At 41.7% G+C, this 21,169-nt stretch overlaps 1 protein-coding gene across 7 annotated transcripts in view; it reads right to left on the bottom strand.

Moving 5' to 3' along the window:
* NFAT5 (nuclear factor of activated T cells 5) overlaps positions 1 to 21,169 on the bottom strand; it is a 72,646-nt gene that overhangs the window by 42,106 nt on the left and 9,371 nt on the right. For 2 of the 7 annotated variants that reach the window (XM_064459848.1, XM_064459850.1), the window contains exon 2: positions 5,077 to 5,202. In XM_064459848.1, the coding sequence (XP_064315918.1) occupies positions 5,077 to 5,202 (126 nt within the window). Of the gene's footprint in view, positions 1 to 5,076; positions 5,209 to 21,169 lie in introns of those variants that run through there. The other 5 variants (XM_064459851.1, XM_064459853.1, XM_064459852.1 and 2 more) reach the window with 3 other exon arrangements.

Here is a 21,169-nt window from a genome sequence, read left to right as displayed (position 1 = left end):
GGCATAAAATCTGTTCCCCTTTTGTTACAGGAAGAACACCACGCTTTCTGTGAAAAATTCTATTTGAGATAAGAAATGGAAACTCTCCGAATGGAAACAATGCAGGAAATACTGTCCTGGGGAGCTATACAAAAAAATATGGAAAGATACATATTGGCCTCTGCGGAAGAATGGAGAGCAGCTTAAGAAATCATCAAGAAGCTGAAGAAGTTCATGCCAAGATCTGCTACAGAAAGAACAAACAGACAACAAGCAGAGAAGCAAGTGTCTGTAACAGTTTCCTTCATGGTTCAGAAGGTTTGGGCATTTCTGTTACTGGAGATAAGTGTTGCATTTTTATCATTTGTTTAAAGTACATGGTCAAAATGACTCCTGAATTGTCTCCAAAAGACAAGAATAAGGTGTTGACCTACCAACTAGTAAGACATTTTTGAGAAAGGACTTAAATTAGCAGTGTGAATTTTGAGCATTTGAAGGACTTGTTCAATGTGTCTTAATATCAAAAAAATTGTTCAAGCTTTAAGAACCAACTGAAGAGAATCAAGCACTCCTCCTTGCAATTGGAGCTCAAAAATATTGTGTAGAAGGCATTATTAAAGCTTCAGGCACATTTATTTCATACAAGAAGTCTCCAGGCAGAGCTCACAATGACGTTTCTCAGCATGACACCCGCATGCATTTCAAGAGTCTAGAAGATGATTCATATTTAATGTGTTTATGGTACCGCACCAGGCAAAATCCTCCTTTTCCTGTCCCCTGAACAAAGACACTTGTAATTCAAACAGAGAACAGTTTCTAGCGGCAAAACCAGATCCTTTTCCTCCCTTCCACCTTCCCAAAGAGTAACAGAATTAGAAGCTTGAGACAGCAGCTTAGGTTGTGAACATCACAGCTCAACACCCTAGAGTTCTATTAAATTATACTTGCCTGTTTGATAGTCAGAGAGTGGGTAATACCTCTTATCTGGATTAATGAATGAGATACACATTTATTAACAAATTAATGAAAATCCAATCAGCAACATTCCATTTTAATACTCTTAAAACTGTTCTGTAGATCACAAAACAAATTTCCAAATGGAAGAACTAGAAGTCTGCCCCTGCAAGGTCATCGCTGCTAAAAACAGCCCATCCTGCTCCTCCAAAAAAACCAGAGAAGTTAACTGCAGCCATATGTATTTCCCACCTATAATGGGATTTATATCGAACAGAACCCTGCAGCAAAGCAACTGACAGAAAAGCCTCAAGTAAACTGAGTTTCAGCCAGACACTACCTTACTCTGTTTTGGGAAGCAGGAAACAAACTGTGTTCATTATTGCAGGAGTAGTAAAAAGCTCTCATCACTTCGGATCATTCCTGTGACGTAATCCTCTCATTATCGAGAGTCACCGTATCTGCACCCGACTTCTACAGTGTGCTAGCAGCATTTCAAATTAGCCCTTCCTTTTAAAAACAAGACGAAAAGATTACCTATGATGCTATGGAGACTGAACTATCATTTCCCAAAAAAGTGAAGTTTTAGAGCAAGAGCAGACAAAAATACGGGGGGGGGGGGGGGGAAGTAAGAGAGAGAGAGACAGACTTACACAAATCAAGGGAAAGATTTCAGGCAGAGGAACACTAGGTTGCCAAAGTTATTTTCCTCCTCACCCTACCGTCTGTGCAGTGTCAGCTCCTCGAAAAATGTGCCTCCAGCTGGCTATTAAGGACTTGATATATGTAAATGAATAGTCAATCATGGTCTTTTAAAATATAAAAGTAGAAATACATATTTATATTTTCCTATATAAGCATGTAGACATGCACAAAGCCCAGGCTGATTTTCCTCATATTTTGGTGTTAAGAAATCAGAGCCCAGCCCAGCCAGACTTCTCATTACTACAAGAGGCAGGGTGACAGGGCGTAAAAATGTGGCAGCAACTCGTCAAAGACACTGTAGCGATCCTAAAACTAGTAAAGAAAATAGTAAAATGCGATACACCCTTTCATCTAGAAACACGGTACAGCTATAGCAAGAACGCAGCCAAAACACTTGTGTCCTCTGCTCTTGAGAAAGTGGAGAGATTTGGGTGCAGAAGCAGCACACAGCTAACCTCAGTGAAAAGCGAAAGCGCTCCTGGGATTCTGGAAGTCAGCTGAGAACACGGGAGAACATTCCTGCTCCACTGTAGCTGCGTGCTGCGGGTACCAGCACCAGTTCAGAAGTGCCAAGTTCAAGATGGCTTAGAGGAGGAATCCTAATCAGCCGCTACACAGCAGGACTTTGTGGGAGGGGGACTGTAATACAGTCCACTGAGATCCACTGCAAAGAGTAAATTCACCTCGCCTTGTATTCCCACCTACAACTGTTGTGGGCATTGATGTTCCTTCCTCTGTTCCTAGCAGTTTGTCCCAGCTTTAAAGAGAAAAATGTCTGGTCTCAGGCCTACAAGAAATACCCAACCATCTGTCACCCTTGGGGTATAATATATCTTATATATTATTTTATTTATACATATATTATCTCCCAACACCAGAGGGAGAAGCAGGCACGGTTCTTTTCAGCTTGCTGCTCTGTCTCTATGGTTTTGGAATACAGCCTACGGACCTGTTCTGCAGGTAAACTTTTATCTAAGATGCATGTATTTTCTTTCAAGGATGTGGTGGAGGACAGGAGGAAAAACAAAACAAAACAAAAAAACACTAACATGTTACACTAAAACTATCTGATGATATTCACTGGCCAAAACGCTGTGGCTGAGCCTTCCCCAACACCTATAGAGCTGGGCACCCTCACCTCTCCAACAGGACCAGCTACAGACATTGGTTTGGGCTGGGACTCCTCTCTCCTTATGTGTGTACACAGCACTCAGCTGAATTATCCTGGTCATCACAATTATATGTTTATAAAGACCAAGATTCAATTGTTCTTGCCCTCCCTGTAGTGGAAAGTGACACAAGCAATGAAAACAGAGCTAGTCTTTGCTCTGTTTGGGTTTTTTTGGTTGGTTCGGTTTTTTGAAGGAAATTTTTAACAACCTGGAGAACTGTAGTTGCCTGTGCTTAAATCGTCTGATCCCGATTTTAATGGCACCCAGAAACTTAACTGTCTCGTCACAAGACTGATGGAAGCTCTCCAAAGCCACAGTCCAGTAAACAGTTTAAACCAGCACAAGCTGACAGCCACTGAGAAGCTAGCCCCACCTTTTCTGACAGCTCCTTCCTCCCCGTACTACTCCTTTCCTTGCACCACCAAAAACATTCGTGCAGGCCCGCAGTGAACCCATCTGGGACAACCCTCACCTGGAGCAGGTCCCTGATGTAACGCACTCTGCAGCGCACACACAAAAAGCTGCTCTTTCACAGCAGTATCAGGTTAATGGCTTTGTGAAACTATGCTCTCTGACACTGTGTTCTTAACTGGACAAGCAAGTCTCCTTTCAGGGTTAACAAAAAAATCTCAGTGCTGTTTTTTGAAGTTTTTCATTCAAGAAAGTTGTGCTGCAGTTTAACCCAAACACAGCTAACACACTCTTAGTTTTTTTGAAAGCAACTGGGCTGGCTGTTAGCAGACACTAAATACCTGGAGGTAACAGACATTTAGTTCCATTCAAGTTTTTAAGTCTTTTTCTGTTAGATACAGAATTAATTAGCAGTTCATGTCTGTCTGTGGATTTAGAGTGTAACAGGGTTTGTGGGATTTTTTTTTTTGTTGGCTTGTTTTTAAGATACATGTTTCTGCAGGGCTTGGTTGCTGCTACATCTTTGAACCAAACCAATGATTAAGTACCTTGATTTTAGAAATACATGCCCAAATTTTTTGAATAAGTGATATAAAATATCAAATCCTCTCAATATAATAAATAAAAACAAATTCTTTCAATGACTGAACTTCCTCTGTGCACAGTTAAATCCACAGGTTCTCAGAAGAGGTCTGGCAAAACATGAATGGTGAGCAGTGCTGTAAAGTTTCTCTAACAAGTCTACAGTCACCCCACTTGCTGATCAGGATTCCTGTACCATGCAAATCTGGGAAACATTCTCACACAAACATTTAATGCATATGAGTTCAGAGAGAAAAAAAGAATAATGCAGCTATCTGATCCTCACCTTAAATATATACATTTTTCTGAAGCAACAATTTAAGGCCAATTAGGAAAGCAGAACATGACCTTGTAAGAAATATGGGATCAAATTATGCAAAAAAAACCCATATCCAATGAAGAAAGATGCATCAATCATGAGCATGATCATTCTCCCTTTTTCCTCATTGCATAGATGTTTACTAGTAAATACAAGTTACTGACAAGAATTCTAGATGCAAACCAGCACTAAGGCCAACCTCACCAAGCAGAACTTTGCCCTTAAATCCTCACTTTTTTACGTTTAATGAAGGTCAAAGACAGAGTCTTTAGACTAAAGTCTAAAATGTGACTGGGAGTAAGATAAAGATGAAGATAAAAAGGTCATGCCTCATTTTTTTAAATGCTGTCAATTAGAAAGATAACTAATTTAAACTTATCAGTTTATTAAAGTGCCATCCTGACATATATTATATTCTCATATAGCTGAGAATTTTGTAAAACATTACAATAGAGAGCTATGTGTGAATGGAGTTTAAATACTAAGCTTTCTCAGGCCTCTTAAAGGAAAACACAACCTTTCTTTGTCCTTACAGTTTGGTAAAAGCTTCATGGCCCAAAACGTCATCTCCTATTCCATTCTTCTACTCTAGCTAGAATTCACTGTTTTACAGTCGGTCAGCATCATGCCTTTGTTCCAAATTGGTTATTACCTCTGAAGGCAGAGTGCATTCTAGGAGTTAACAGGCCTGCGCTGCATGATAACAGAACAGCAAAACAGGTAACTTATTTCTGATGAAGATATATGTATGAAATAGAGCAACCATTAGCACAGAATACCTGGCAATTTAGATCACCCAGTTTAGTTTAATTTATACTGCCTAAATTCTCCTAGAATGAACTCTTGTTACTTCTCCACAAGCTCTTTTTGCAATCAAAACTTTGCCAGCACTGTTCATGTTGGCCAGAACGTCACAAACCTTAACAAAGCAACTGAATAAATGAGAATGCTTACCAGCAGCTACTACAGCTGGAGGCGGCGAACCTGCCTCGCCACCGCTTGTTTGGCTCATGGATGCTACAGAAGTTTCTCTGGAAGGTGGTAACTGCAGCTCCTTTGGGAGAAGGTCATAGACAGATTCTGTTGAACAGAGGGAAGACAAAAAGGATTTAATCAAAAATTTAGTCGTGTTCTGTAAGAGAAAAGAAAAAATGGTTTTGCCTAAAAGATACGAACTGTAATCCAACCATTTCAGTGCCTTTTGAAAGAGTTTCATTAAGCCCTTGGAGATCTTAACATCACGGACTAAAGTTATTTCAGAAAACAAACAAACCACAAAACCACTAAGATACACATTCTGAAGACTGAAACAAAAAGGACACAAATTTGTTCAAACAAAGAAATAATTCATCACCTTGCACGGAAACTGTACTCGTTTAGAATGAGGGGGCTGACGGCACGTACAACAAATCACGTGAGAATCAAAGACAAACCTGTTCTCAGAATCCAAACTGTGCAACTGACTTCCAAAGAAAAAGAGACTAATTTAGTACAACCATCCATGGAATATCCTATAAAGTCTTCCCAAAAGTGTCAGTTATTATTACACAAGAGTCCCTTCCATTTATCTGCAACTTTTTTTTTGCCTCAAACTCTTCTGTAAACTCATGCAGATGCTCCACAGAAGCAGTCTCCACTAACAAAACAGCTGGTGCCAATTACATTTTACACAGAAAGCTCTCTGATACCTGTGGCAGGTCTGTGCAACCTCTAAGAGATTTTTTTTTTTTGCGACTTCCCTGTTGCGAAGCAGCTATGGCCACGGCACAGCTCACCCGACAGAGCCTCGGCAGCCAATACGCAAGAAGTGAAGTCAACAGCGTCAGGTTCAGCCTGCTCCTCCATGCTTGCTGATGGTTCATAGCAAGGCACTGCCTACAGTCAGATGCTCCTTCAGAGTTCAATAAGCCAGAGCTCTCGCTGCACCCAGCGACGAAGAAATTCTCTCAGAATAACTCAGCAACACAAACACCTCTCAGGCACGAGCACGCAGCTGTAAACGCACCTCTCCCAGGGGATACACCGAAGATGCACCATTTCCAACACCCCATTTGGAGATATAAATAACCTAGATGAACAGCTGTAAACTGAATCAACAACTCTACACCGCAAAACTTCAAATTCCTTTTTATGTATTATTTACGTGCCTGAGAGAGACGGAAAACTCAACGTGCATTTTTTAAGTTTTCTACCCTATGAAGCATCAGTTAGACTCAACTGATTCTAAAATAAAATATCCTTGTGCAGCATTTCTTCTGTAAAAATAATTTAACTGAAAACAGAGCTGATACCTGAAAAGCTCTATCCACAGTTAGGCCCTGTAATAAACGAAGCATACTCAAGACAAAACGCACAGGTATATACACTCCCAGTAACATATACTGTAAATGTAACACATCCCAAATGCTGGTTATGCCACAAATCAGCACAGTTACCACACTGGGTAAGAGTGAAAATACTCCCACCACAAAATGGCACTAAAAGAGCCCAAGAAAACTTTAATGCTCTTTCCAGGATCCTACTTGTCTGCTGTGCACAACATCACAAGCAACTACCAGCAACGGCTGCGAACTGGCGGCGAGGTATAACTGGAGTTCGCTCTGCAGCCCGCCAAACTGCCTCCCATCTGCTGGAAGATTTGGTTTTTTACTTATTTACCTTCTTTTTTTTTAGTTACAGACACTTTTCAGAGAAATAACTTTTCATTAATGTGACAAAGAAACAGAACAGGACTTTCTTTATTTAAACAGATAACCAAAACACTGGCAACCAGAGGTTGCAATCCAAATCCCGAGCAGAAATCTCTGCTGAGGTTTTCTGTAAGAGCTACCTGTAATGGTGAGACAATGTACGAGTCAAATATTTTGAGAAAGTTCAGGTTAACTAACCATGAATTCATAGTTTTATTCTTTGGAACAGTTTGGGGGTGTGTGGAATATTTGCTTGTGCTTACTGAAGATCTTAAAAGGTATGAAAGGCAAAGGGAAGGGACTTCTGTTCCTACTTGAATCCAATTCAAAAATTCAAACCCAAACTAAATTGCATTTAAAACTGTCACTAGCCAAAGACTATCTCCTTATGACTGCTGTGCCAATGAGGGGGGAAAAAGGGGGCTACCAAGGCACAGTTCTATTGTGTGATGGGGAGTGCAGAAATTACAAGGGGAAAAAAATCCATTGACTAAACAATCAAAAAGAAGTTATACTGATATTTGAACAAGAATGTCTGAGGAAGGTGAAGGAAGTAAAAATTTTTTTGTATGGTATCAAATATACTTCTGCCAATGAACCAAAAGTGCTAAATTCATAGGAAAGAGATGCTACGGGCACTCGCCCTTACAACAGTAGGGACAACCACAGCTCTAGAAGATCACCTGTGACCTACTCTGCCTTAGGTAGAAAAAAAAATTAAAAAAAATCTACCAGTCAGGTTCTGGCTGGACTGTCCACTGAAGAAGAGTGGAGAGGTTGTGCATTATCTGGCTTGCCAAAAGGAGCACATTCAACCTTACATTATTTAAGACTCTCTGCAGTTGTATTCACAGCTTTAACTGGGAGGACAGGGTAAAATCTAGAACTGGGAAGCCAAGAAGCCCGGCTGCTTCTTCAGATAGTCACTGTCAGGCAGTTTCTGCACTGGCACTGTAAGGACAATGCCGCTGATCACCAGGTGTCATTGTCAACTCAAGTCTGCTTTAGTACCCGGAAGCATTAGAGCCAGAGCCCTATTAACGTACTTACGCTGACTGGTATTGGGGATTTTCAGGCTCAGTTCTCCTCTTTCCTTCAAGGTGTGAAGTCAGTCCTCACGTACAAAGCCCAGGGAAGTTATATGAAAGAAACACGTGTGTTTGAACCTTTCTACAAACAAGCCAGTCTAACTCACGCTCCGGAGCCACCTCATGCTCCACAAGCACAGGAACACAGCCAGAGCTGCATATTTTGTAGACATTTGTTATTTGTCACGCTGCATTCTGAGAAAGCCTCTGTGAACCACAAAATCTCAAGCAGTTTTCAGAGAAAACGTTTACTTTTTTCCCCACATTGAATGGCTCCTATAAGCTTGGCCGCTGGCACAGCTATCAATACGTCAAAAAATTCTCCAAATAAGACGTGGCGTTTGGAAACCACCAGATGTCTGTGGGTCTATTTTCTGCTGAACTACAAGTTTTCTTCAAGATGAGCATCTCAATTCAAGAGACTGAAGAATGAAAGGTTCAGATTTTACCCCAACAATGAAAAGCACAAATACCAGCCAAAGAAAAATACAGCTATGCCGTGAGAGGGTAGTTCCCTACTTGACATCCCTGGGCCTGTAAGTATTCTTGCCCCTGCAGCCAGCAGTTTGTCCAGGAGCTCCGGACAGCAATCCCTTGTAAGCAAGCACTGGCCTTCACTCTGGCTGGCACTGGTACTACTACTACCACCACCTACAGGAGGTGAGTAAAATCCAAGCTCACTTCTGCCAAAAAACAGCCATAGGCAGATGTTTGGCACTAAAGCAGCTGCTGCACTGTAATTACCACTCAAGGCATCTGTCACAACCTCTCGTATGGAAAACCGTGCCCATACGGGGAAAGCTTTGTTGACAAAAAAGCGGCCTTAGTTCGAAGTGCACTCTGCAACAAATCCTCTCTCCTGAGCCACCCAAGAAGCTCGCACAACTTCACCGTGCCGGGGCATGGAAAGGCTGCTGCCGCTGCAGGAGGAGCAGCAACGTTCAGAGCTGCTGCAGTCACTCGACAGGCAGCTCTGCTTACGCCCAATATTCTTTTACACCTAAGACATTGCAAGCAACTCTCCAAGTATTTCTGTTATGCAAAATGTTTAGTGGCAGGCCCCAAAATGAGGGATAGTAACACAGCGTGTGCGCGCACACATAAGTTGAGAAAGGTTTATGTATATGTTGCATATATATACACATACATTTTCATTCCTTTCTGTTGTCTGTCAAGAAACCCTCTTTCAGGAGAGCATCGCTCATCATCATAATTCTGTCACGACTCATAAGATATTTGATATTGATGACAAAGCCTCATTTCCAAAACGTAAGTTATCGGGTAAGAGTGAGCTCTTCTCTTTGGGCTGGTTGTTGGGGTTGGTTTTTTTTTGTTTGTATGTTTTGTTTTAAAAATTTATTTTTAACTCTCAAAAGTGATGAAGGTTCTGTCAAGTTCGCTGCTTTAAAGGGATCCTCGCATCCAAAACTCCCACAGCATAATTTTTCTCAGAGAACACAATTTTAGCAGTAATCCACAACCAGCCCAATTACCATCTTTGTCAATAATTCTACCAATATGATAGAGATGGAGGGAAGGAAAAGATAACATTAGAATTGAAGCACATTCCCAAAGATCACAAGACCATTAAGAGCAAACCTTTAATTTCATGCTTCATTGATAAAAGACCAAGCTACTTGAAACATGGTCTAAAAACACAACACCCAGTTTTCAACCTGATACACTTGGATACCACACCTAAAACTGAAGACGGAGCCCTAAGCTGGGAAAAAGCTGCTGGCACTAGCCTTGACAGCTGCAAATATGAGAGGACAGAGCAAGCTCTTAGGAGGGAACACTGCTCTACGGAAGTCACTGCAAGGTGCAGCCCAGAGAACACGGCTGTGGACAAAGAGGAGAAGAGCCCCAAAGGGTCAAAGCACATAGCAGAGCCCTGGCCACCACCAATGCCTCTCCAGCTCCTCCAGACCCACCTTCCCCTCTGCCCTCACGGCTCCCCACGCCTCCCCTCCACTCCCAGCAGGGTGAGAATTACTGCGTAAGGGAACAGGAGTGAGGGAGAACACAAGAGGAGGAAGAGAGATCAAAACCACAGGATTAAGACATGGCAGAAGTTTAAGGTGCAATCCAAACTTTTTAAAAAAAACACCCTCCTGGCTTTTCTTCAGAACAGGTGTAGCTCCACAGGCCAACTCACATCTTTAGTGAACTGGATTCCCAGGAGCGATCATTTCCACGCTTCTCTGAGGCGTCTGAAATTGTTTGGGTACCTTTAAGAAAGCTGGCTGCAAACCTGCTCTTCGCAAATCAGACTTCAAATGAAACTTTGTGTTTTCACCTAAACAGGGGCCGATGTTTACACATGCTGCACTATAAATAGCATTAAAGCAAAACCTGTCAAATTCCAGAAAGACTAGAGTTATTGTGAGGAAACTAATCCCTCCCCAGAGGATATAATTTCCATCCACACATGATATCATATGTAAATACCTAGAGCTCCCTCCCCTATCGATCAACTCACCTCCATCACCATGTTTACCTGCGTGTGCACGCACACAGACACTGAGTACATGAGATTTTCTGCTATAATTTTACATTTATTCATGTGGAAAGCACCCACAGAAAACAAAAGGCTGATATGTAAATGCAGTATTACATCTGAAGGCAAAAATAAAAATGCAGCACCGTTACCTATTTCTACCTAATTAGCAAGAAAAAATATGTAGACAGAATTCCTGTTTTCAGCAGCCACTGTGTTGGATCAACAAGTCAAGTTTCAGCCAGCTGACAGCACAAAGTGTCTTATAACTTACTGCTGATTTCAAATCCCCTTGACCAATATATTAGTTGATCTCCAGAGAGAGAGAGAGAAGCACGCATTTCAGGAATACTGCTATTACGAAATATAAACAAGATCAACACACAAAGTAACAAAACACTAACCATCAGCCAAGAGTCACACGCTCATTTCCACATACAAACCTACATTCATGTAACTGGTTTTTAGACACTGTATTTGAAATAAACTTCTGAATCTCTTCTCTTCCCTCAAAATACCTCAACTAGGCTAACCAGAGGAACCCAGGCCCCACAAATTCTACTACTCAAATCAAGGACACATGGGACAGGCAGATTTACAAAAAAGTATTTTAAGTGTCAAATTTCTTCAACTGCCCTTTATCCGATTATCCTACCCCAGTAATCTCTCATCCGAGATCAGCTGCTTGTAACTTTGATCTTCCTGCCAGTTATACTGACAGTTCAGAAAGTTCTATTTCACATGGCTTTCCTGGCCAGGTCAGCACCAAACATCAGGTCAATATCCAACACCACAGAACTTTGTATCTGGAGAGGACAAAATTTTGTTAGTCCTTCAAACTGCACAAAACATTCAGAATTGAGCATATTATTTTTCATTAATATTTATCAGACTTGCTAGTTATTGCTGCACATCAAGAACAGCACACCCGAGCCAAACAACAGGCATTCCAGGACACTCGGCCACCAGCAGGAACCGAGCCAGCATCCAGTCTCAGGTGAAAGGTGTTCACCGGCACTTTTCCCAAAGAACCGCAAGCGCCACAGCAAATCCTGAAGATACACAAAAGGATATACAACACTGCTAGATGAGATGCTCACCTACTATAAACTGCCACACGCAATGGAAACCAGTTCATTTTAACTTAAAAGAATGGAACAAAAGCTATCTGTGAAATGGCTGGGTGCATTACGATCAGCCTGCACAAAAATATATCCTTGGGCCAATGTGTATCGGGACCAGTCACAGCAGCTGGTGGCAGCAGCTCAGTCTCTGAGGGCAAGAGGAGAGGTCTAGGAGAGACTTAGGCCAAGTAACCCAGCGGGTAGGAAACGGTGGGTGAAGCTGATCTGATGATGTTGCAGTGGAAGTGCGAGAGGCTGGAGGTTCACAATGGCAAACTGGAATTTGTAAATGTTCCTTCTCCTCCCATTTCTCTCGCTTCACCTTAGTGCGCACACACAGCTGCCCCCTTTGTAGGATTGTTTTTAGGTTTCCACACTCAGACTAACCAGGCTAAGTCAGAGGCATCTGGGCTTACAGCAAAACCCAAGCACTCTAGCCTTCCCCCAGCACCACCACCAAAAACCACTAAAACATCTAAACCACTCTCATCATCACAATATCAAAGGACCTTCCAGAAACACCCCATGCCTTGTGACCAGCAACATCAGGTTCCTCCTTACAACTAGGAAACCGATTCTATTTAGACTTTATTCTTAGGAACGTAGCAGTTAAACTCATGGAAGCAAAGGGAGCACAACACAACTGCTTCCTGTTTGGGAGTGCTAAGACAACTAAGATTCGGAGAGACGTCACTGCAACTTTGGACATGGCCCAAAACCAGCCCTGCTTTCTCCAAAGCGTACGTATTCTCACCATAGCGAGTTCTCTGCCTCGGAACAAGAGAGGAGAATTCTTATTTCAGAATTTCTGATAACCTCCTATGGTCAGAACAGAAGCCACTTTCAAGTAAAAGGTCTCCTGTTAACACAAGTTTAACACTGAAATGGAGATAAATGCTGTCACTTCAAGGGGACGGAAGGCAGGAAGAGGATAGAGAAGTAGTTTTGCCAAAATACCTAATGAAACTAGTTGTAAATAACCAGTTTAGCTGTAATGCAGCTAATCAAATACAGATGAATCCAGAGTTCTGTCACATGCAGCACTTGCAAGACTTTTCTGCAGCTACTCACATTTAATGAATCTTGAATGACTTTTTGGTTGCACCTACATAGGAATTTCAGCTATACAGATTAAGAACTGAAGTTTCCAGCAGATCAGTGCCTCACTAACTCGTGCTGTGCTAGGACAGGTTCACGGTGTGACAAACGAACTTGTCTGTCCCTCTCAAACTTCTGTGAGGCTTTCTTGGCCTACCAGCAAAATCAGTTGAGATCCTTCTGGTTGGCTGATCAAAGAGCTTTCTCTTGTAACTCAGCACCTGGTGACACTGGGAGCACAGAAGATATGGAAAACAGAGAATACCCGTTTCCGATGTTTAAAAGCAACAGCAGGCCCATCCACGATGAATGCAGACATCCTCATTTTGTCAGTACCACCAAATGCCTCAAACGTTACGGAATACCAGTGATTTCCCTCCGCTTGGCTATTCTGTACCAGAAGCAAAGCCACACCACCCAGAATGTCCATGCGTGGAAGCCGAGTTATGAACTTGATGGAGAACTCTGCCCCAACCAACTAGCAAACGAGGCCAGAACTAACGTAGAGGGAAACTGATACCACCTCCTAAAAAGGTCATCTACTCCAGACTGCTACAGGTCCACAGAATCCTGCTATAGAGTTGAGAGCAATATGCAGTAAAATAGCCATTTCTGCTTTCTAGGCATGTAATCACCCCCTTTTTCAGTTTTGTTTTGGCTTTGGCTTTTTCAATGTAAATTCAGTAGAAAAACCAGTTAACCTGCCAACATTTCCCCACTATTTCAAGTTTATTTTTGACAGCAAATAGTTAACTGCACAAAGAAGGAACCCAGGAAAGCAGTACTGCTTCTGCCTTTAGCTGAAGCCATCCTTCCACTCCATGTAACAGCCTCTAAATCAATTTTCGATCACACTGTCGAAAATTCCTGGTTTTGCTACAGTTTTCCTCTTAACAACAAGATGTCAGACATCACTTAAGCTGGATGCAGCTCCAGCTCCTAATTCAATGCCACTTCTCCAGGTTGTTCCCCAGGCCAGCCTTGAGGACATCATTGAAATACAGCCCTGGCTCTCCCCCAGCCCACCCATCTGCTCCCCCATGGTGATCTGCCCCTGGGGCTTCACCCCCTCCAATGCTGGGGGCTTCTTCAGCTGCATCCCTTTATACCCATCCCTAGACTAAAAGGTAACAACAGCCGTCCTGCTCAAAAGTCAATCACGCAGGAGAGCACCATCAGTAAATGGGTGATGATGAGAACCAGCCAAACTGTTTGCAGCAGAGGCAGAGATAGGGTATTTTCCACTTGCAGCCGGTATTTTTTGCCTTCAAGGGTGGGTACATCCTGGAAATCCCTTACCACTTCTATGACCTCATGAAGAACAGCAAAGTTAATCCTTGCCTTTTAATAAGCTCCCTGCACTGAATGGCTGCCCATTTGATCCCCACTGATACTAGTCTCCTCAACATGTTTTAATACCCGTACAGATTTGGCTGCTTCTTCCAAAGCCATTTCCTTGCTGCAGCACATGACAGTCACACCAGAGATTAGAAGAGTACACCAAGGTTTTGTCTAATCAGCTGGCAGCATCCAAGCAGAAATCTTTTCTAATGATGTACTCTAAGCTGATTAAAAGAAAAAAACACACCAAAAAAACCAAGCAAGCAAATAGGCAAAGAGAGTTGTTTATATAGAACTAAGATTAAAAAACAATTAGAAATGCACGAACCTGCAAGTAGCCTCTGTTACACAGGAGGTAGGTGAGAAAAGTAAAGTGGAGCACCCATGATCAGCAAATTTAAAAAATGCTATAAAGGAAAAAATTAATGGTGTCCATATTCCACCACGTCCCCAGCTAAGCATACAAATTCAGGTTCAGAGTCCCCATATGCACACATATAAAGAGTCTGTGACACTAACCAGTTCACATTATGGCTCAGTTTTGGGCTAAGCCTGTATTATCAAGGTTCCAAGTGTCAGCTATGGGCCTGACTGTCACTCTTCGCTCCAAAGGTAGCTGCATTTTAATAAAACTATGTATGCAACTGAGTATCTTTCAAAAATCTTTGAGGGTAAGAGATGCTAAAACCAAAATGTATTCTACACCTGAAAAATTTAGGCCTCTGAATCTGCCGGAAGACCTCATGGCTTGTCCATTTAACTTGAAATTCTGTTCTGCTCAGAAGTCCAGGATGAACAATCTATGGACTAGAAGCCTACGATAAATAATATAGTTTAGTGGCCGAGTTGATCATACAACACCAATTCCACCACAATAGCTTAATTCACTAAGAGTTTTTAAAAGAATGGTGAGCAGGTGACCAGGGGGAGTGTTGCACCAGCTCTAAATATTCAACACCTAATCAAAGCTTTGCTTTGTTGCAAAATGTTACTGTCATGGGACTTTTCTGTATATAAAAAGCTTGGGTGTGGGAATACTTTGAAGCAAATATTCTGCCTGTCAGGAAGAACCTGTATGGGCCAGCCCAGGAGCCCTCCAGTTCTGAGCCCTCCCCACAGCTCCCTCCATACATCTACCAAAGACAAACAGGTTCTCCTGCAGTTCCCAGGAAAAGAATTTACAGGATAAGTTTGGTTCTTACAGCACTGAGAACAGAGAATCTGCTTCAGAAACCTTAGGCCACCCTCAAGTATAAGAGGCATTAAGAACCAAGACAGAAACCCCACGTTACACAGCGCAGTGGCTGCTCTCGCTGCATCTAGGCTGAACTGGGAGAAGAAACATGAGGACCCACTTGAGTAGATTCTGCAGTGAAAATACAGACAGTCTACTCCTTTTGTGTCACCGAGTCAGGAAGATGAAACATTACTACAGCTGCATTGAGAATACACACCTATACCTTTCTGCAAATGAAAGACAGCCTAGCGCATTAAAACAGACCAGAAACAGACTGAGACAGGCACAGGCCAGACGACTGTGACCACTGAAGTTACTTTCTATTCCAGTGTGGTGGTTTTGTTGTTGTTGGGGTTGGGTTTATTTTTCCTTTCTTTTTTGGTTGGTTGGTTGATCGGCTTTCCTGAGTACTCCACAGGAGATCCAAACTCTCACTCGCAGAAGTGAGAATCACCCACAACTGCAGGCAACGGCACCTCTGCTTAAGGTAGAGCACACTTTGTACGGTAAAGTTACAAAAACGATTTGGAAGAAGGAAAGAATAGACAGAGTGAATCAGCTTTTGTTCTGTACCTGTCAAAGAGGATTTATGATACCGGAGCAGTCTGTAACGTTTCTGTATTTCCTAACATCTTTGCAACTGCAGTAGAATTAACACAGGCTTGCTCAGCAGTAGTTAAAATGAGGCAAACAGCCCTGAAGACAGGTTTAACTTTCAAACAAGCAAGAAGAGAAGACCCTGCCTGAGCATACATAAGAGTAGATAAAATGCAGCAACCGCGCAAAGAATGAAAGATCCATGTTGCACAACTGCACGGCAAAAGCCAACAAGCAAGAAAAAGCCTATACTTAGTGAAGCTGAGCAAAAGAACACCATACAAAACTTAATAGTCTTGATGCAGACTCCTTAAACATTTTATAAAGTTGTCAGTCTGTTAACTCCTGGGTTTGCAGCTGCAGAAACCAAGTTGCGGGAAGAAAAAAAGACCTGTAGACATGGCACTTGAGGGCATGGTTTAGGATACATGGTAGTGTTGGGTTGACAGTGGGACCTGATGATCCTAGGTGTCTTTTCCAACCTTCATGATTCTATGACTCTAAGAAGGTAATACAAGGCTCCCCAGCCAGCAGCAGGATACCACCAAGTTTCTCTTACCCAGGCTGCAGTCCAGTGCTCAATCCACTAGGTAACACTTACTAACACAAAGCTTCTATTTCACATCTTCGAGTACGTCTAAGAATAACGTGACCAAACACAGGACTTTGTTCAAACTGACAGTGTAACCTAAAACATATAAAGACTATTTCCTTCTCTTCCTGTACACATTAGCATATTCTGAGTAAGTTCCCCACCGCTATCTGGACTAGTATTTTTCACACAGCTCTCAAATGAAGGTACGTCAGCAAGACACTTGGTATGCTTCCTGACATTGTCCCGGTGTCTAAAGAGACGTAGCACCTCTAAAGAGGGGGCAGTGGAAACAAATTACAGAGCACTATTCCCACTCTCTTCATCTGCCATGCTATATTCAGAGCATCTGTAGATGGTAAAGCAGTAAAAGACTGGAAGCAAGTCTTCCCGCCAGTGCTCCTGTTATTGTCAATACTGGCAGAACTATACTGCTGCTACAGCAACAGTGGCAGGTTTTCAAAGAAACTGCAGTGTATACAAGGATGTTTTACACAGCCAAACAGAAAATCTTCCTTCCAGTTCCCTCTGGCTTCAGACAAAAGAAGTAAACCCTAAATCAACATCATTTGGGAGCACACAGGGGAAGGCAGATGCCAGGGTTCTGCCTGGACTAGAAAACATGATTAAAAAGTTTATGTCAGTGCAGCTCCGCTCCAAAGAATGAGCAGAAAACTGGAGCACTGTGTTGATAAGGTAGCACCAGACACCACAAAATCCAAATCTTGCCTGCAAACGCTGCTATTCCAACGCTGAAACGCACATTACAGTATGTTAGTGTAGAAGGGAGAAGAGTTTGCTGAAAGACAGCCACTTCTATTTTAAAGAAAGATGATCAGTAATATATTATTATCCAAAGTAATTAACATTTTATCACAACTGTAATATTATTTCTTGTACTTGAAAATAAAAATGAAAACTAGAAGTTGTTTCTTGCATTTTTAAGGCATGAGTATCAGTACCAAAGACGCTAGTATTAAAAAGGCAATTCTGCAAGCAGTTCGTAACTGAACAAAAACCAGTTACTTCATTATTCCACTAACCTTCAGAAAAGCTGTTAATCTCAATATTCAGGATTCTGCACAGCAGGGTAGGGTTGAGAAATTAATCCTTTTAAAGTTGAATTTCAACAACTGACAAAGGCATGTGTTAGCTGAATTCTATTTATGGCACTCATCCAAATATCAAATAAAGCTTTCCTGGCTGTGTTTCAGTCATCCCCATTCACAGCTCAAAGAGTACTTTTATAAATGTAGACAGACAGTATAAATCCTGTGTCTTGTTTGCATCCAATTTTACACATCTCAGAAAGAGAGAACAACATTATTTAGTAATCGTCACTTCAAGAAACAGACCTTTAATGACTTACTGAAAAGTCTAGCCTACTCAGTCGTAAACTCCAGACAAAAACCCAAGAACTCAAAAGACAGGACTAAAAAACCACAGGGGACAAGGCAGAGCAACTAAGGACTGACAGAGCTGCACGTACAGGAACGTAACAGGGTGCCGCTAAACAGTTAAACCCTTCAGCAATGTGTTTGAAAGGTTTTAGTAGTTAAAGATGCACACTTCTCTCCAACAACCCAAAACGGGAGAAATTTAACCAAAATCCATTCACAATACCTTAAAAATTAAAACACAAATAAATCCAATGTTGCCATGTTTTAATCTTTCAGCATGGGGAAACTGAGCTAAGTTTATGTTTCGAAAGAATACAACTATGATAGGTATGAAAATTCAGTTAAGGAATTCAAACAACCTGATTTTGCCTTATAACACTGTTATATGGCCTTTATTTGTCATTTTATACAAAACCAAACATTGAGGATAGCTGGTTTTCTACACATTGTCACATTCTGTCACTACAAAGACTTCATTTCTCAAATGCTCAAAGAAACCCAAATACAATACGACCAAAGAATATTAAGGGTAGTTATTTATCAACCGCTTTAAAACATTGCTATTGTTTCAAAATCAAAGCTCACCAGAATCACAGAGGTAATCAGGTGCTCCAGCCAGTTATGCTTGTTCTGTAGGTGCAGTGCACCATCCAAATTCAGAGACACACAGAAGTCCACCTGACCCTCCGTTTACTATTGTCTCAGAACAATGTTTCTCAGCCTTTTCAGGTTTCCACAACTTTTTTCCAACGCGGTTAATTTTGCCATCTCTTACATTTGCTGTAGAACAAGAAATGCCCACACCAACAATGAAAAAATATATGCACTTTCTTCTTTGGAGGCTATACCACAATATTTGACCTTGAAGAATAAAGCATACAGGTATTCAGACAGACTTGCAATACATTGCAGCCATCTCTCAGACACAGTATTTTATTATAAACCTGGCTGTAGAAGCTATGTTCAGGAGACTTGACGTGTCCTAGTAACTCCTAGCATGATGTCTAGCACCTTGAGCCCACAAATCATCTTCGCACCTCCCTCCCATTACTCATTTTAGTAAGATGCTGACATTAAAAGCCATTTCCTTCTGTCATGCCCCAAACTGAAAAATATTTATGCTTCCTACCATCATTTTGGTTTCTTGTTGTAATTCAAGTACTATGTTTGATGATAAACATAGTTTTTAAAAAACAAACATGAAGTAATCTTTAACAAACAATACTCCTTGGCACAGTTCAAAGAAAGCTCTGCTGCAAGTCTGACATCTGTAACATGTAACAACTAATAAACTGATCAGGTACGTGAAAGACGTGTGGTGTGAAAGCAGCAGAGCCCCAGACTGTTGCATCTCACCAGCTTCTCTCTCTGGTATTGCAAGATCCCAGGTTAGGAGGTAAAACTGCATCAGTTTTAAAAAACACGGAAAGTAATGAGGCAGCCTGAATGCTTCACACACATTTCATACGGTCAACAAGGCACCTCAGGCGCCCCAGACTGCCCGCTCAGCTTTCTGTCACGTTTAGCACTAACAGCAGCTACTCTGACCACGCTCGTGCTGGAAACTGGAAACAAGAGGAAAGGGAAAAAGAAGGTTATAAATAAAATCCTTTTTAGTGAGCCTGAACAATACAGCAGAAGCATGTGTTATGGACAGCACTTGTTCAAAGGAAGCTCTCATCAAGTGCAAGGTGCTACGGGTTCCAGCTCAGGCTTGACATCCACAAGCCCTTTGTTCTCCTACCAAGCAGTGCTGCTGATCCACACACACCAAGCCTCCCTTAGACTGCAGATAAAGACAGATGCTACCAGTGAGGTGCAGACTTAACCACAGGCAAACCTGTGTGATAAACACGCCATCTGGAAGGAATTCCTCAAGGAAATAAAGATGCAAGTTGTTTGTAAAAACAGGTTTTGAAACTATTAAGCAAGCTCTTCTCCAGATATGTTCACACATGACTCTCGGGAGACAAGCAGAGACCTAAGCCAACCACTTAACAGCAAAACATGGATCAAAGATTCCTTTCTGTAGTACAGAGCTAAACCCCAACGGAATCAGAGGGAGAGCAGCAATGAAAGAATCAGTGGTGTAACTGCTCTGGAACTGCCACATTATGTAAAACTTAAGGATGGTCATAACCAATCAAACTAAATATTGAGTAGCCTGCATCTCTTCTTTGATAGCAGCAAACTATAGGGAAAGGTTTACAAGAACCAGTAAGTTTAGAAGAGTGTTTCTATTCTAACACCTTCCAAATTCTGACAATCAGCTACAGACTAACTCCCTAGTTTATGGGCTTGCCTAAATAGATATATCCTCTACAAATCTAACAGCTTCTTGAACCATTTATCCTTTTACCACCCAAAACAACTGCCAGTTGCTTCCACAACTAAATGCTATACAGTAAAAAAGAAAAGAAAAAAATCTGTCTTTTATTTTATTTTGCTGCCTGGTCATTGCATTGGGTGTCTCTGAAGTCAGAAAATAACAAACACACACAGCCTATTTCATACTTTCCTACTCCTCTCCCCTTCATTCAAATCTTCACTTTTGCATCTACAGTTAAACTGTGCAACACCCTGTATATGTTAAAGCTTGACATAGATTCAAGGAAAGCCAATATAATGGGACATGAGTCCACTGAGGGTTAGAGTTCATGGGGATAATTGGCAAGCGTGCAGATAAAGATCATATCTGGACAGATACCACATACCTGTCAAAAGCTTTTGGGGATTCCAACATACCTTGTCAAAGACTATCCCACCCCACTGCCCAGCGGCTGAGCTGTTACCGTCTGCTATGACCAGCTTCTCAGAAGTCATATGCTATTACACTTAAATAACTCCTCAGCGCAATTAAATTGTCTTTCCATACTGGACTTCTAAGGGAGGGGAAAAAAAAAAACTTGTACTCCAAGTCTCTTCAATGGGTAACTAGTATCCCACTAAATAAAGTGTTTCAAACACCCAGAGTATTTCAGCTGTCTTTCCCTCTGTGTCTAAATGCTGAATTCAGTTAAAATAAAGCCTTTAGATTCCTTGGCTGAGGTACAGAAAGGTAGTAATCTTCCTAAATGAATTCTTTTGCTATTGTATTAATGTATTGAAATACCTGAATGGCAAGGAGCACTTAAATTTACTCTAAACAATATAATCCCTTCCTTGCTACCACACCTCCAAAAGCACCTTTTTTCCTTAAGTGGCAGCAAATAACTGAATTACTGAAGCTTAAACTGAATCCTTTCAGGCCACAAAATAAGAAACCAAATTATTTCCCTATCTGATTAAAGAGCAACTCCATTCCAGGTGCGGTTCAAGTTTCAAGCCGAGGCAGATGGCCCGCCCTGTCGAGAACTGAGATGCCCTAAAAGAAAAACAAA

The sequence above is a fragment of the Phalacrocorax carbo genome, chromosome 8 (assembly GCF_963921805.1).
Source record: "Phalacrocorax carbo chromosome 8, bPhaCar2.1, whole genome shotgun sequence".
NCBI classification, from domain to species: Eukaryota; Metazoa; Chordata; class Aves; order Suliformes; family Phalacrocoracidae; genus Phalacrocorax; species Phalacrocorax carbo.
The sequence above is the reverse complement of the archived record's forward strand: the minus strand, read 5'-3'. Positions and strand labels throughout refer to the sequence as shown.